General features: G+C 43.3%; 1 protein-coding gene across 2 annotated transcripts in view; it reads right to left on the bottom strand.

Moving 5' to 3' along the window:
• GMPR (guanosine monophosphate reductase) overlaps positions 1-12,639 on the bottom strand; it is an 82,297-nt gene that overhangs the window by 61,767 nt on the left and 7,891 nt on the right. For both annotated transcript variants that reach the window (XM_077143966.1, XM_077143967.1), the window contains exons 3-4: positions 11,518-11,601; positions 8,481-8,654 (exon numbers count right to left, since the gene is read on the bottom strand). In XM_077143966.1, the coding sequence (XP_077000081.1) occupies positions 8,481-8,654; positions 11,518-11,601 (258 nt within the window). The remainder of the gene's footprint in view (positions 1-8,480; positions 8,655-11,517; positions 11,602-12,639) is intronic.

The following is a 12,639-nucleotide window of genomic DNA, read 5'->3' as shown; positions in this document are numbered from 1 at the left end:
GGGGTGATTCCTTCCTGCATCCCCAAAGGCCTGGACTGAGCTGCGAGTGCTGAGATGAGATATGCTGTGCTGCTTGGGCTGTGCTACGTTGCGCTCTCTCATTTAAGCACCAGCCAATTAAGTCAAACGTCCTTCATTGCAGCAGGCACGCCTCCTAACTTACTGCAGATGTAAATCAGCAACAGATGAGGTTTCATGTACCATTGGCTCATGTGTGTAGCAACAAAACTAGTTACACTCACCTGGCCAAGTTGACAACTGAATCTAACTACCACACATGGATTTTTCTGAGGAAATATCTGTGAGAGAGAAAACAAAGGTGGTTCTGCGGGAGCTGGGGAGCCATGACCCCACAACGCAAGTCTGAGCCTGAGAGAGGTGAAAGGAAGGGATGGTTGGGTGGAACTTTCCTACACGGCCCTGCAGACCAAGGAAGCACCATCCAGAACGTTGAGATATCTTTGGGAGAGACTGTCCATCAGAGGAGTCCTGTGTCTCTCAGGAATAGGCCTGCCTTAGCATCATCACTGTGGCACCTGGGTTTGGGAGCTGACAGGCCAGGCATCTTCCTGACAAGTGAGGTGATGATTTCAGAGCACAATAATTTCCCTGTGTAAAAGAAAACATGTTTCTATTTGATTCTTTTGGGTAATATATGAAAGTAGTATGCAGCCACCACAATTGTAATTAGCCATATTTACCCGTTTTGGTTTGCTAAAGCTCCCAGAAGGCAATATACCAGAAACAGAACAGCTTTTATAAAGGGAATTTATTACAAGTTTATAGTTCTAAGGCCAAAAAAGAAAAAACAATGTCCAAACTAAGGCATCCAGAAAAAGATACCCTGACTCAAGAAAGGACAATGTCTGTCACATGGGAGGGCACGTGGCTGGCGTCTGCTGGTCCTTGTTCCTGGTTCCACTGCTTCCAGCTTCTGATGCCAGTGGTTTCCTCTCTAAGTATCTGTGGGCCTTAGCTCCTCCAGGACACAACTCTGAGTTCTGGCTTGCGTAGCACCTCATGGGAAAGCACACGGCAATGCCTGCTGGGCTCTGCCCGTGTCTAGGCATCTGCTCTGCCAGCACTCCAAGCATCTCCAAACATCTGAGTCTCTGTCAGTTCTGAAGCAACTGTTTCCCAAGTGTCTGCATCTTAGGTTTCTCCAAAACGTTTCCCCTTTTAAAGGACTCTAGTAAACTTAGCAAGACCCACATTGAATAGGAGGAATCACATCACTATCTAATAAAAAGGCCACATCCACACTGGGTGTGTCACATCTCCAAGGAAGTAATCTAACCAAAAGGTCACACCACCCACAACTGGGTGCATCACACCTCCAGGGAAAAATCCAATTAAAATTTCCTACCCTAAACAATAGGCCTGACCCCACAAGCCTGGATCAGGATTAAAACATGGCTTTTCTGGGGGTACATAATACATACACAACCCCAAACACATTATTCCTTAATTATTTACCAGGTCCTTTGGCCCAGCCTTGCCTGTCTCTTTACGGAACTTTAAGTGCAGTGTGGGAAAACTTGTGGAGCTTCACTGGTCTATTTCCACGGACAGAGATGTCTGAGTAGAATGAGTTCAGCATTTCCCCACCGCACTATCCCTCCCCCGCCACAGGCTTTACCTGACTGCACACCTCAGCACCTGGCACAAGCACATCTACTTCATGACCTCTCATTGCTGTTGCATAGAAGAGGACGATGCGTGGAGGGATTGCCAGAATTTGAGCACAGGTAGCAGAACACCTGGCTCAATCACTTGGGCAGTTAATCCATGTTCATTTCTTGGGATGGTCTCAAACACCAAGACAAGACACAAATGAGACTTGGAGAGGATGTGGTAGAAGGCGGGAGCGCCCTCAGCTGGGCAATAAAGCAGGTACTCACAGCTGCCCCCTCTCCCATGGGAAGGTGAGCCCTGTTCAGCTTCCCCCATGCACTCCGTGCTAAGGAGAGAAGTAAGGACCCAGGAAACACGTACAAAGCAGCAAAAGATTGATTACTCTTTTTTATTTTTAACCATTTTAAAAAGCCCTCTGGCAGGAGAAAACAAGATCCAAAAACGATCTTGCTCCCAATTTTTCCAGCATTCCTTTAGATCTCCACATCTATGACAAAACAAGGAAGTAGTAAGCTCTAGTTTGTAAACCTGGGCTCAAATACCAGCTGTGCTGGTTTGAAACTGTTGTGTACCCCAGCAAAGCCACATTCTTTAATCCTGATCCCATATTATTAGGCGGGGTCTTTTTGATTTCCGTGGAGATGTATCTACACCCATTAAGGTGGGGTTGCTTACTAGAGTCTTTTAAGAGGAAACCATTTTGGAAAAAGCTTCAGAGCTGCCACAAAGAGACCTTTGGAGATGCACAAAGAAAATGCCCCCTGGGGAAGCTGTTTGAAAAAGAAACCAAAGGACCTGCAGAAGCCAGCCATGTGTGTTCCCAGCTGACAAAAGTGTTCGGACCTACTGGTCTTTCTTGAGTCAAGGTAATCTTTATCTGGATGCCCTAGTTTGGACATCTTTATGGCCTTAGAACTGTGAACTTGCAACTTAATAAATTCCATTTTTAAAAGCCATTCCATTTCTGGTATATTGCATTCTGGCAGCATTAACAAAGTAAAACACAGCCCTCCATTTTTTTTATGTGATTTTGAGCAAGTCACTTCTTCTGGAGTCGCTTTAGCCTGCTATAAAATGAGGCTAATCATACCTGCTCCTTGTGGTCGTTGTATGGTTTATCAAGAATTCTAGCAGACTCTCAGCACAGTGCCTGGCTCTATGGTGTCCAGTGAATTTAGTCCCTTTGCTTAACAGTTATTTCTGCATCCTTTTGGGGCCCATTGCCAGGAAAAAAAATCCTCTTCATAGAAAGATATTAAGGCAAGGTTGCACAAGCAGGCAGCAAGCTGGATTTGGCCTGCTGGACACAGTTTACAAACCTCCTAACCAAAGAAAATAGAATTTCAATCCCAGGGCCTTCTCCCAAGCACGAAGATGATGCCTCTCCACCTGCCTCTTCTACAGGAGCCTTGGCAGGAGCAGATGCTACCAAGGCATTAACTACTTTTCATGGCACATTAAACCAAGTTTCCCCTGTGACTCCCAGGGACAAGCATCATCTGAATCTCTGAGGCCCCATATTGCTTTCAGCCATAGGTCCGGTCCACCAGCTCCAGGCTGCCCTTGGCCCTGCCCCTCAGGGTGTTTCCCATCTGGGAAGAAGCTTGAAGCTGGAGGTTCTTCTGTGTGGCTCAGAACCTTGTCCAACAATGACTGCTGCAGAACAAACACGGGCAGATGGATGCAGGTGAATGAGCCACAGGCCACTCGTGGACAATGCTGAGGTGAGTCCACAGCTACCGCAGAGCAGCAGACGGTGGCTGACTGGCCTCGCCCCAGGGGTACTGAGCAGGCCTCAGCTCACATGAACACCCAGGTGGGACTAGAAGAGATTAAGCCTCATGGACCTCCCTCCTCAGGACCAGGTCGGAAAGCGCACTTGGCAAACCCATCCGGGAACCGTGTCCACCAGGCCTGAGCTGGGTAGAAACAGCACATGCCCTGGACTTGGGGTCCCTCAGCTGTGAAGCCAATGCCACCTCTAACTTGTGTGAACCTGAGGAAGGCCTCTGACCTCTAAGACGAAGCTCCCATGTCAATAAAATAGGGCTGATGGCTACCTCTGAGATTTATTATTGAAAAGAAATGCCTAGTCCACACTAGTGCCTTTTCCACAGCACCTGAGCTGTGCTCAAGAATATGTTTTTCTCCTTCCTCTCCAAGTGCCAACAGGTAAATGGCCGTGTGACCTGTTACATCAGTCCAACATCTCTATAATAGGGGACCCTCTTCTGCCAAAGACGTTCTCAAAAAATCCCTGCTTTGCACCCTGACCTCAGGTGGCATGACTTACTTTCACAAAAGGCAAGACGAAAAGACTGTAGATGGAAATCCAGGAAGTACTGTACACAGGTAGCCATAAACCCTCACTCCCGATGCAGAGAAGCCCATAAGTGCCAGCCCCTGGCAGGCACATTTCCAAGCACTTCTATTCACTGTATTGTAACAATCAAAATGCCCAGCACGTATAGCATACCTTTCCTGTTCCAGAATAATGGACATTCATGTGAATTCATTCTCACAAATCCTATGAACTGCCCTAAGAGAAATTAACATTTTCAACACCACCCAAAACCAAGGGTGTATAAGAGTACTGGAGGGTTCCTAATGAATCACAGATTTCATGGGTCACTGCAGGCAAAGAATGACTCAGGAACAAACATTGCCCTCCCCAGAGTTTCCTGTTCATTACTGGGGAAACCAACAAGAGCCATGAAAACACAAGCCCAGGCCAGCCAACGGAGGCTGCTGTGGCCCCTGCCAGCGGTGGCTGTCTACGGGACCAGGGAACTCTGAATCACTCTCCTCCAGCCTCGTTCCCCCATAGCAACTAGCACCTCAGCCACTCCCTTGTCCTACGCAGGCATGGCCTTCTCTCTCCCTGGCCCTTTGTCCAAGAAGAGTGGGACAGGTCCTTTGGGCTGCACAATATGCAGCTGGTCTCAGCTTTCAGCATGAACTCTGCTTCATGGCCAGCTGTCCAGAGCATGCAATGGAAAGCGCTGGGGTCCCCATGGATTTCTATTATTGCTTATTTTCCCAAGAAGTTTACCTGTTTTTCCTGCTCCTCTTCAAACAAACAATCCCCTGTACCCCATCTTTACTCTAATGCCCACACTGTTTTCTCCACCAGCCTTCCCTCTCTGACTCAGCTTGTTAGAACATGTCTTCCATGGTACTTCCTACTGACAAAGAACTATTTGTGAATATTTCACTGTCTAGGAAAGTTTTATTGACATCATTTCAGCCAATCCTCAAAATAATTCTCGGGGTGATTATCCTCAACTTCCTTTTTACAGGTGAGGAAAATGAGATTCCCCAACATTACTCAGCATAGGGGCCCACACTGCCCTCAGGGGAATTAAATGCCAAGTTGGTAATTTTAATGGCCTTACGACCAGCTACAAAGGGGGAAAAGGGGTGTGTAAGTGAGGCATCGGGGAAATGGTATTAAAGGTTAGTTCCAGGTAGGGTGGGGAATGGGGAGTTAGTAGTTAATTGGTAAAGTTTCTGTTTAGGGGGATGAAAGAGTCTTGGTAATGGATGGTGGTGATGGTGGCACAACACTGTGAATTAATTAATATCCCTGAGTTGTATACTTACAAGGGGTTCATATGAGAAATTTTAGGTTGTATATTGTACAATAAAAATGAGGGAAAAAAAACTGCACAAAGAGAAAACCCTAACGTAAATTATAGACTTCAGTTAATATATAATATTGGATCATCAATTATAACAAATGTGCAATACTAATGCAAAATGTCAATATTAGGGAAAACTGTGGGGTGGGTATATAGGAACTCTATACTTTCTACATGATTTTTCTGTAAACCAAAACTGCTCTAAAAATTATTTTTTAATTGCCAAGAAAGATAAAAATGAAAATAGTTCCAGGAATAATAAAATCTATACAGCTTCCATAAAATAATGTGGCAGTATCTCAAATATACTTGCTGTTCAGCAAGAGATCCAAGAAGATATTCAGTAGGATTGCCATTCACATCATATTCACAAGTAGGTTAAATTTATTAGTGTTATTTAGGAATATATAAATTGGTGGTAAAGCCAGAGACATGAAGGAAAGAAATAATGATCAGTGAAGATGGTTGTTTCCTCAGATGTGCAGAGTTGTGGGCTAAAATGGAGTTAATTTTACGATTTATTAAACCGTCCACATCTTTCATTTTAATTTTTTTCCATAAAAATAATACTCTCATTTTATTTGAAAGTAAAAATTTGACATCCTATCCTTTTTTATATCCTCGCTTTTAAAAAAGTTGTACTGTGACGAAACAATAAAATTTGCCGAAACTGTCCTTATTTTATACACTTCTCTGTATATGTCCTTTTCACAATTTAAAAAAGTTAGAAAAAAAAGGTGCCACTCTCACATCCTTAAATCAATGTAATTTCTGAATCTTAACCTGCATAAACTCATACTCTAAAATGTCAAATGTAGAAAGCAACTCTCTTGGTTTCTTAAGCCCTATGTCTCCAGAGCAATTAAAATACCAGAGATAAATGGAAAACACGTGGATCATTCCACCTGGGACAAAGAGGAATTTTAACACAAAACCTGGGACTCTGTGTATCTCTTACTCTCAGGAAGGAACAGGAAAGGTCTTCTCTCCCAGACATAAGTATCTGTCAAGCTCCTTCTACTCTCCCAAGCAGTTTCACAGAATTTATATTTATTAAAACCGAGTGCTGTTTATGGATTACCAGGTCCCAGGTGGTGACTGAGCCATTTGCTCTCCTGGGATTCCAGCTCTCTGTTCCCTCTTCTACATGCCCCAAGAAAAAGCCTTACTGGGAGTTTGCTACAGAAAGGCTCTCTGGGACCCCATGACCAGATAGAGATGCAAAACTGAGTCATAGGGAGGGAAAGCTCGTCAACATCCAGGTAAGCCCAAGAGTCGACTTCCCCACCTCACAGCTGGGAAGCAGAGAACTGGTTACACACCTGTCATCTAAAGGAAGGAGGGAGCTTTATTCCTCAGGTTAACAAGCACAGGGGCGGGGTTAGCAAGTCTCACCAGGCAGTGTGGCCTAGTAAGTACAGGCTCTACCTTCTATTCCAACCGACCTGGTTTCAAATCCCAGCTTTGCCACTTAATGTTGGGGAGACCTTGTGAAAATTCCAAAGCGTGAGAACAAATCCGTGATAAATCTGGGATGATGGTTCCTACTCTCCAGAGATATTGGAAAGAATAGAGAATAGATGTAAATCTCTTGAAACAGAGTAGGCACTAAAAGAGAATTATTATAAAAGAAGAAACATGAAGTTGGCAGCACTATTATGGAGGATGAAATGAGTTTTGCTGCTTTCCATCCTCACCACCCACCACTTATATGGTTGGCTGACCTGGTGGCAATTCTTGATCTTTTCTTCCCATGTGATTGGAAAACATAAAAACACTTGGCTTAAAAATACTTAAAATTAGTTAACGGAAGATAACTAATTAAGAGAAATAATTTCTGCCTCCTAATTTTCTTATAATGAAAAAACTTGAAGATTAATAAAGTTCAAAATTCAAGAAAAGAGAGTTAGGTAAATTATCTGATGGTCGATCTATAATTGCCTGTGTTACACAACCAGTACAGACAGGCATAAAATATATCCTTCAAAAGCCAAGCTTCAGAGCTTCTACCTTGTTTTGCTGTAAATTCAACTCTCCCTCTCTCTAGAGCAATAACAAATACTTCTTCTCCTCCTTACTACACTGGGTAAAGGTGTTAGCAATGAGGGAGTGTGAGAGAGTTATATACCTGAGAGACAAAATCATAATATTCATCCACTCCTTGGGGATGTGAACCACTGTAAATAGGACCTTGTGAAGATGTGATTTTTAGAGGTGTGGCCCAACTGAACAAGGGTGGATGAAGCCAACAGAACCAGAAGGAAAAGCTAAGAACATCACCATGTGAATGGAAATCCAAGGAACCCAAGAACCGTGGGCCAGCCAGAATGCTACCGATGCTGGAAGGAAGCAAACCTTCTAGCTTCGGAAACGATGAGGCAATGGATCCCTGTTGTTAAACATACCTGTTGTATGGTATTTGTCATAGCGGCCAAGAAACTAAGACTGGAAGATGCAAAAAAGAAAAAAAAGGCAGGGAAAGTCAAGAAATAATGGCCCTAGATAAAACGATACACAATGCGCAATCAAGAGTTGGCTACTATAAAAAACTGATGTAGATTTCTGTTCTGACAGCAGAGTTTCCTACTGGCATGTGGGGGTGGGGTAGAGAGGATACAAATGTCAAAGCGAAACCCAGTTTTATGCTTTTAATGTTTGAAAACACTCTAAGAGCAACGGCCTAGAGCCTTTGTTTGTTTTGTTTGTTTTTTTTGTAGGCTGTATGGCAGGGTCGCATTTCATTCTTTCTCCATGTGAGTATCCCATTTTTGCAGCACCATTTGTTGAAGTGTGTTTTGTTTTGTTTTTCTTTCTTTGCTTGCTTGTTTGTTTTGGGGGGAAGTACATAGGCCAGGAATCAAACCTGGGTCTTCCACATAGCAAGTGAGAATTCTACCACTGAACCACCCTTGCACCCCTAGACCTTTTCTTAAGGTATCACATGGTAAGAAACATTTGATGAAACTTACAAAGAGAAGGAGCCAATACCCTACGATGTTGACCCTGATTTTATTTTTTATGGAGAACTAGTTTTCAGATCTTCTGTAGCTGCCTGCCCTTTCCCTAATGATTCTCAACTGGTCTTCAAATAAGAAGACACCAGAAGCCCTGAAAAGAATATACCCCCCACCTCCTGCCTGCCCCCCGTGACATGCCAAGCAAACTCTATGCTTCCCCATCTAGAGAATATCCTGCCATACCTACCATGATGGTATGTTCTGGAAATTTGGCACGGACGAGTTTCACAAATTCCACAAAATGTTCTGAATATCCATTGGCCACGTCCAGGCAAATGAACTTAACCTGAGGCACAGCTTCCAGAATGCTGCTCATCTTTTCCAGGTCGCTCTGCCCACTGCCCGAACTCACGGCTACATGCTGTACCCAAACAAACCAAGAAGCACAGGCATCAATAGTCACATTCAGACATCAGACCCCCCTTCCATTCACCTAGTCTGGTGACAGTACAGTGGGCCTTTGAGGTCTGCCTGATCAAATACACGGTGGACCTTTCCAAGAAGCATTCCACAGCACAGGTAGAAGAGGTCCGTTCATCATATCTAAACTTTCTGTTCTTTTCCACCATTAAATCCCATCCATCCACAGACCTGGATGGGGGCCAGAGAACTTTCCAGTCAACAGATTGTTAAGCATTCAGTAGACCTTGTCCTTGGCTTTCACTTTAACTCCCTGTGTAGAACTCTGAAACATGGGCTTACTGATTTGAATATGTCATGTCAACAGGACTCAAGGGAGGACAATAGAAGAGAGGTGGGAAGACTTTCCTGGAGGAGAGGAGAGGCTTCAGGAAGCATAAGGATAGACCAGGCAACTCAGGCATCTTCACCCAATGCTGTTTCCTTTACCCTGAGCATCTCTCTTAGGGAAGGAGAAGATGAAATGGGGCTGTCCTAAAACCTCTCTGATAAAACTCATTTTCATTTTTACTCCAAATAGAATATCATCACATCATGCAGAGCTTAACCTGCACAAAGAGCTCCATGTTTCAGTTTTCTTATTAGAGGAGTAAAATTTCCCAAGAATAAATGAGCCATAGATGATCTTTCTGACAACTGCACTCGTATATATTTTAAATCTAAGGTGACCACACTCTCCTCCATGATAATATCTCCTGAAACATCCACAGCCTCCAGTGTCTTGGAACCCCAGCCCTCTGCCTCCTCTGAAAATCCACTGTTTTGGAAAGGATTCATTTTCTGTAATTTATGCCTTAGTGAAATGAAGCAAGGGGCCTATGTTCAGAGTCAGTATCTCATCTTTCATGAGAACATTTATGTTTTAGCATTATCTCTAAACCCTTAGCTGCAGATGAGGGATATATCTTAATATCCTTTATCTTATTCCTAAAACTCACACCAATGGAGCCACAAGCCATATTCTGAGTGGAAGCTCAATGTTACTGCAACAGATTTATCCTTCAGTTCTCTCTGGGCATCTGCTCTTCATAACTGACAGCCTAACATGGGCTGGCTCAAGCCATACACTCTTCCCCTCCCACTAGAACATCCTGGTATCTTTAACTTCCAGCTCATTTCTATTAAATTGGGCACAGAGAACTTGAGATTGGTTAGCTTCTCTCAGTGCTCAGTTTTAAACATTTTCCCTTTTTAATGAGTCTTTTATTGGGGAAGGGGAATAGTAAAATCAATTGATCATACTTGGCCACAAAGGCCAAGGACCCAACTAACAACCCATTGTAAAAAAATAAAATACTTGAAGAAGGTGGAGGCATGACCAAAACAAAATAAAACAAAAAAACCTCACTGTTCCCCAAACTTCCCTAAGCTTACAGGGATAAAGGAAAGGTGAAAGTATGAAGTTATAATTCATTTGAACACAATAGGGCAAAAGTTAAGGACTTGCCATTGGACCAGAATTATTTTTATCTGCAATACCATATTCTCAGTTAAAATACACATAATTAAAGCATAGCACAAAAGAAAAGAAAAAGACAGCAAAACCTCAAAAGCAATATGGTATGAAGCTGTTTTCCAATTATAAAGTGACTTGTTCATGAAGAAGGCCCCTAAAACAGGATTTCTGTGCTGACATTGGTTCAGAAACCATGCAAATTGTGCCAGGAGGAACTCAGGTGGGTTGGGGTTTGTTATTTTAAGACTATTTCATTCTTTTGTTTTAATAACAGTTTGGTTCAGGTATAATTCACACACTATAGAATTCACCCATTTAAATGACACGATTCAATGCTTTTTAGTACAATCAGAGTTGTGCAATCACCACCCACCGATTTTAGAACGTTTTCCATCTACCCCAAATGAGCCCATGTTACCCTCAGCAATCACTCATTTCCCCCTGCCACATCCTGCCAGCCCCTGGCAGCCACTAATCTACCTTCTACCTCTGTGGATTTCCTTATTTGAGATATTTCACAGAAATGGAACCATACAATATGTGGCCTTATGTGTCTGATTTCTTTCCCTTAGCATGAAGCTTTAGGCTTCATCCATGTTGCAGCACATGTCAGTATTTCATTGCTTTTTATGGCTGAATAATATTCTACTGTATGGAAGTACCATATTTGTTTTTCCATCAATCAATTGTTGGACATTTGGGTTGCTTCTACCTTTTGGCTATTGTATGTAATGCTGCCATGAACATTTGCATACACGTTTTTTGCACAGAAGTATGTTTTCATTTCTCTTGGGTCGACACTTAGGAGTGGAATTGAAGGATACCTGGTAACTCTAGAGGAACTGCCAAACTGTTTTCCAAAGTGGCTGCACCATTTTACATCCCCACCAGCATTGTATGAGGATCCCAATCTCTCCACATCCTCACCAATACTTATCTTTTTTATTATAGCCATCTCAGCGGATACATATTTTTTCCCAGCTCCAAAATATATGTTGAAACATTTTTCTTATAGTCAAAAGGCATGTTCAGTCTTGATTCACCTTGAAAAACCTGGCAGGAAACACAGATCTTTCCCACGCTCCCATGATATACTACTTCATCTTTCAAGGAAAAAACGCAGACATCCCTAGCAGTAAATCCTAGTATTTTCATAAATATTATCCAGAACAGGTTTCCTCTAAAACCCCCTGGCAATGATGCAGGGCTGGAAGGCCAGTGCTTCCTTTCTCCAGGTCTCTCTTCAGATTCCAGGTGCTTATCTCTGCCAGTTCAAATGCTTTTGACAGCTCCGAAGCTTTTATTCCCTCCGCAACATTTTCAATCTATAACCAGACTGTAGTCATACCTGCAGGCATTCTGGGTGATTTGTGGCAAAGCCTTTCCAGTCATCCAGGGTGTAATGCTTATGAACTGCTGTAAACATGGAGTGCTAGGAAACAAAACAGCATCATTAGGGTTGAGCAGCCAAATGGGCCCTCCTGCCCTTCCTCGGTATGGTGTCTGTGATCCAACAATATAAAAGCACCTGGGGGCTCGTCCCAGTCATGCTTAATTTGCTTTGATCGTGCTCCTGGGAGCCAAAAACTGACAAAGGTGTAATCACTAGAACCACAAAGGCTTGTTCGCCATTCTGATCTGATTAGACAATACCGGATCCAGGAGTTTGAGGTGCTGCAGGGGGTCAGGAGAGGAATGAAGGCGAGTTCTCAGAGCCCTGCAGATCCCACCTGGGCCCCTGCCAACACCTCAGTTTGGTCAAGAGCACGTGGATGGTAGAAAAGGGGAAAATGCAGCAGGTTTCCCGCTTAGCAGCAGGACTGCGCTAAGGCTAATTTCTGCTTCCCCAATCTTAAAGAACCTTGGTTAGACCTGAAAGCTTTCATCTGTGTTCCCGACCTAAACACTTCATGGTAAAAGACTTCCAAGTCCATAGGGCATTGGCTATTCTTGAGGGAGGGAATGATATAAACTATACCTATTGACCCAGCATTTACTGAGCACCTATTTTGTGCACTTTACAGACACTATTTCATTTAGTTCTCAGAACAGCTTTATTCTATTTGTACTATGACTACCTTCCTTGGGCAGAAATGGAGCTCGATGACATTTAAAACTTGTTTGGCTTGTCAGGGGTAAAAGTCAGGATCTAAGTCAGGATCTAAGTCAGGTCTTACCATCCAGCTCAGCCTCCTTTCCCTATTCTAGGGCCCTTCCCCTCACTTCTCTGGGGCTGCCCAGTCCCTCGTCTAGACTTTCCCATTCTAAAATTCTATGACTTGATTAACTTCCACTAACTCTGTGAATTTTAGAAATAGGAAATTCATAGTAACCACACGTGGCTGAGCTATTTTAATGTACAGTCTCATTAAGGGACATCTTTGCTATGAAAATGGGAAGAGGAGAGCAAGCTCTTGGTTTTTCAGACTAATAACTAAGCTATTTATTGCTCCCCGATTCCACCCACCTT

This window comes from Tamandua tetradactyla, chromosome 25 (assembly GCF_023851605.1).
Source record: "Tamandua tetradactyla isolate mTamTet1 chromosome 25, mTamTet1.pri, whole genome shotgun sequence".
Lineage (NCBI taxonomy): Eukaryota > Metazoa > Chordata > Mammalia > Pilosa > Myrmecophagidae > Tamandua > Tamandua tetradactyla.
This window is presented reverse-complemented; position numbering and strand designations above follow the sequence as displayed.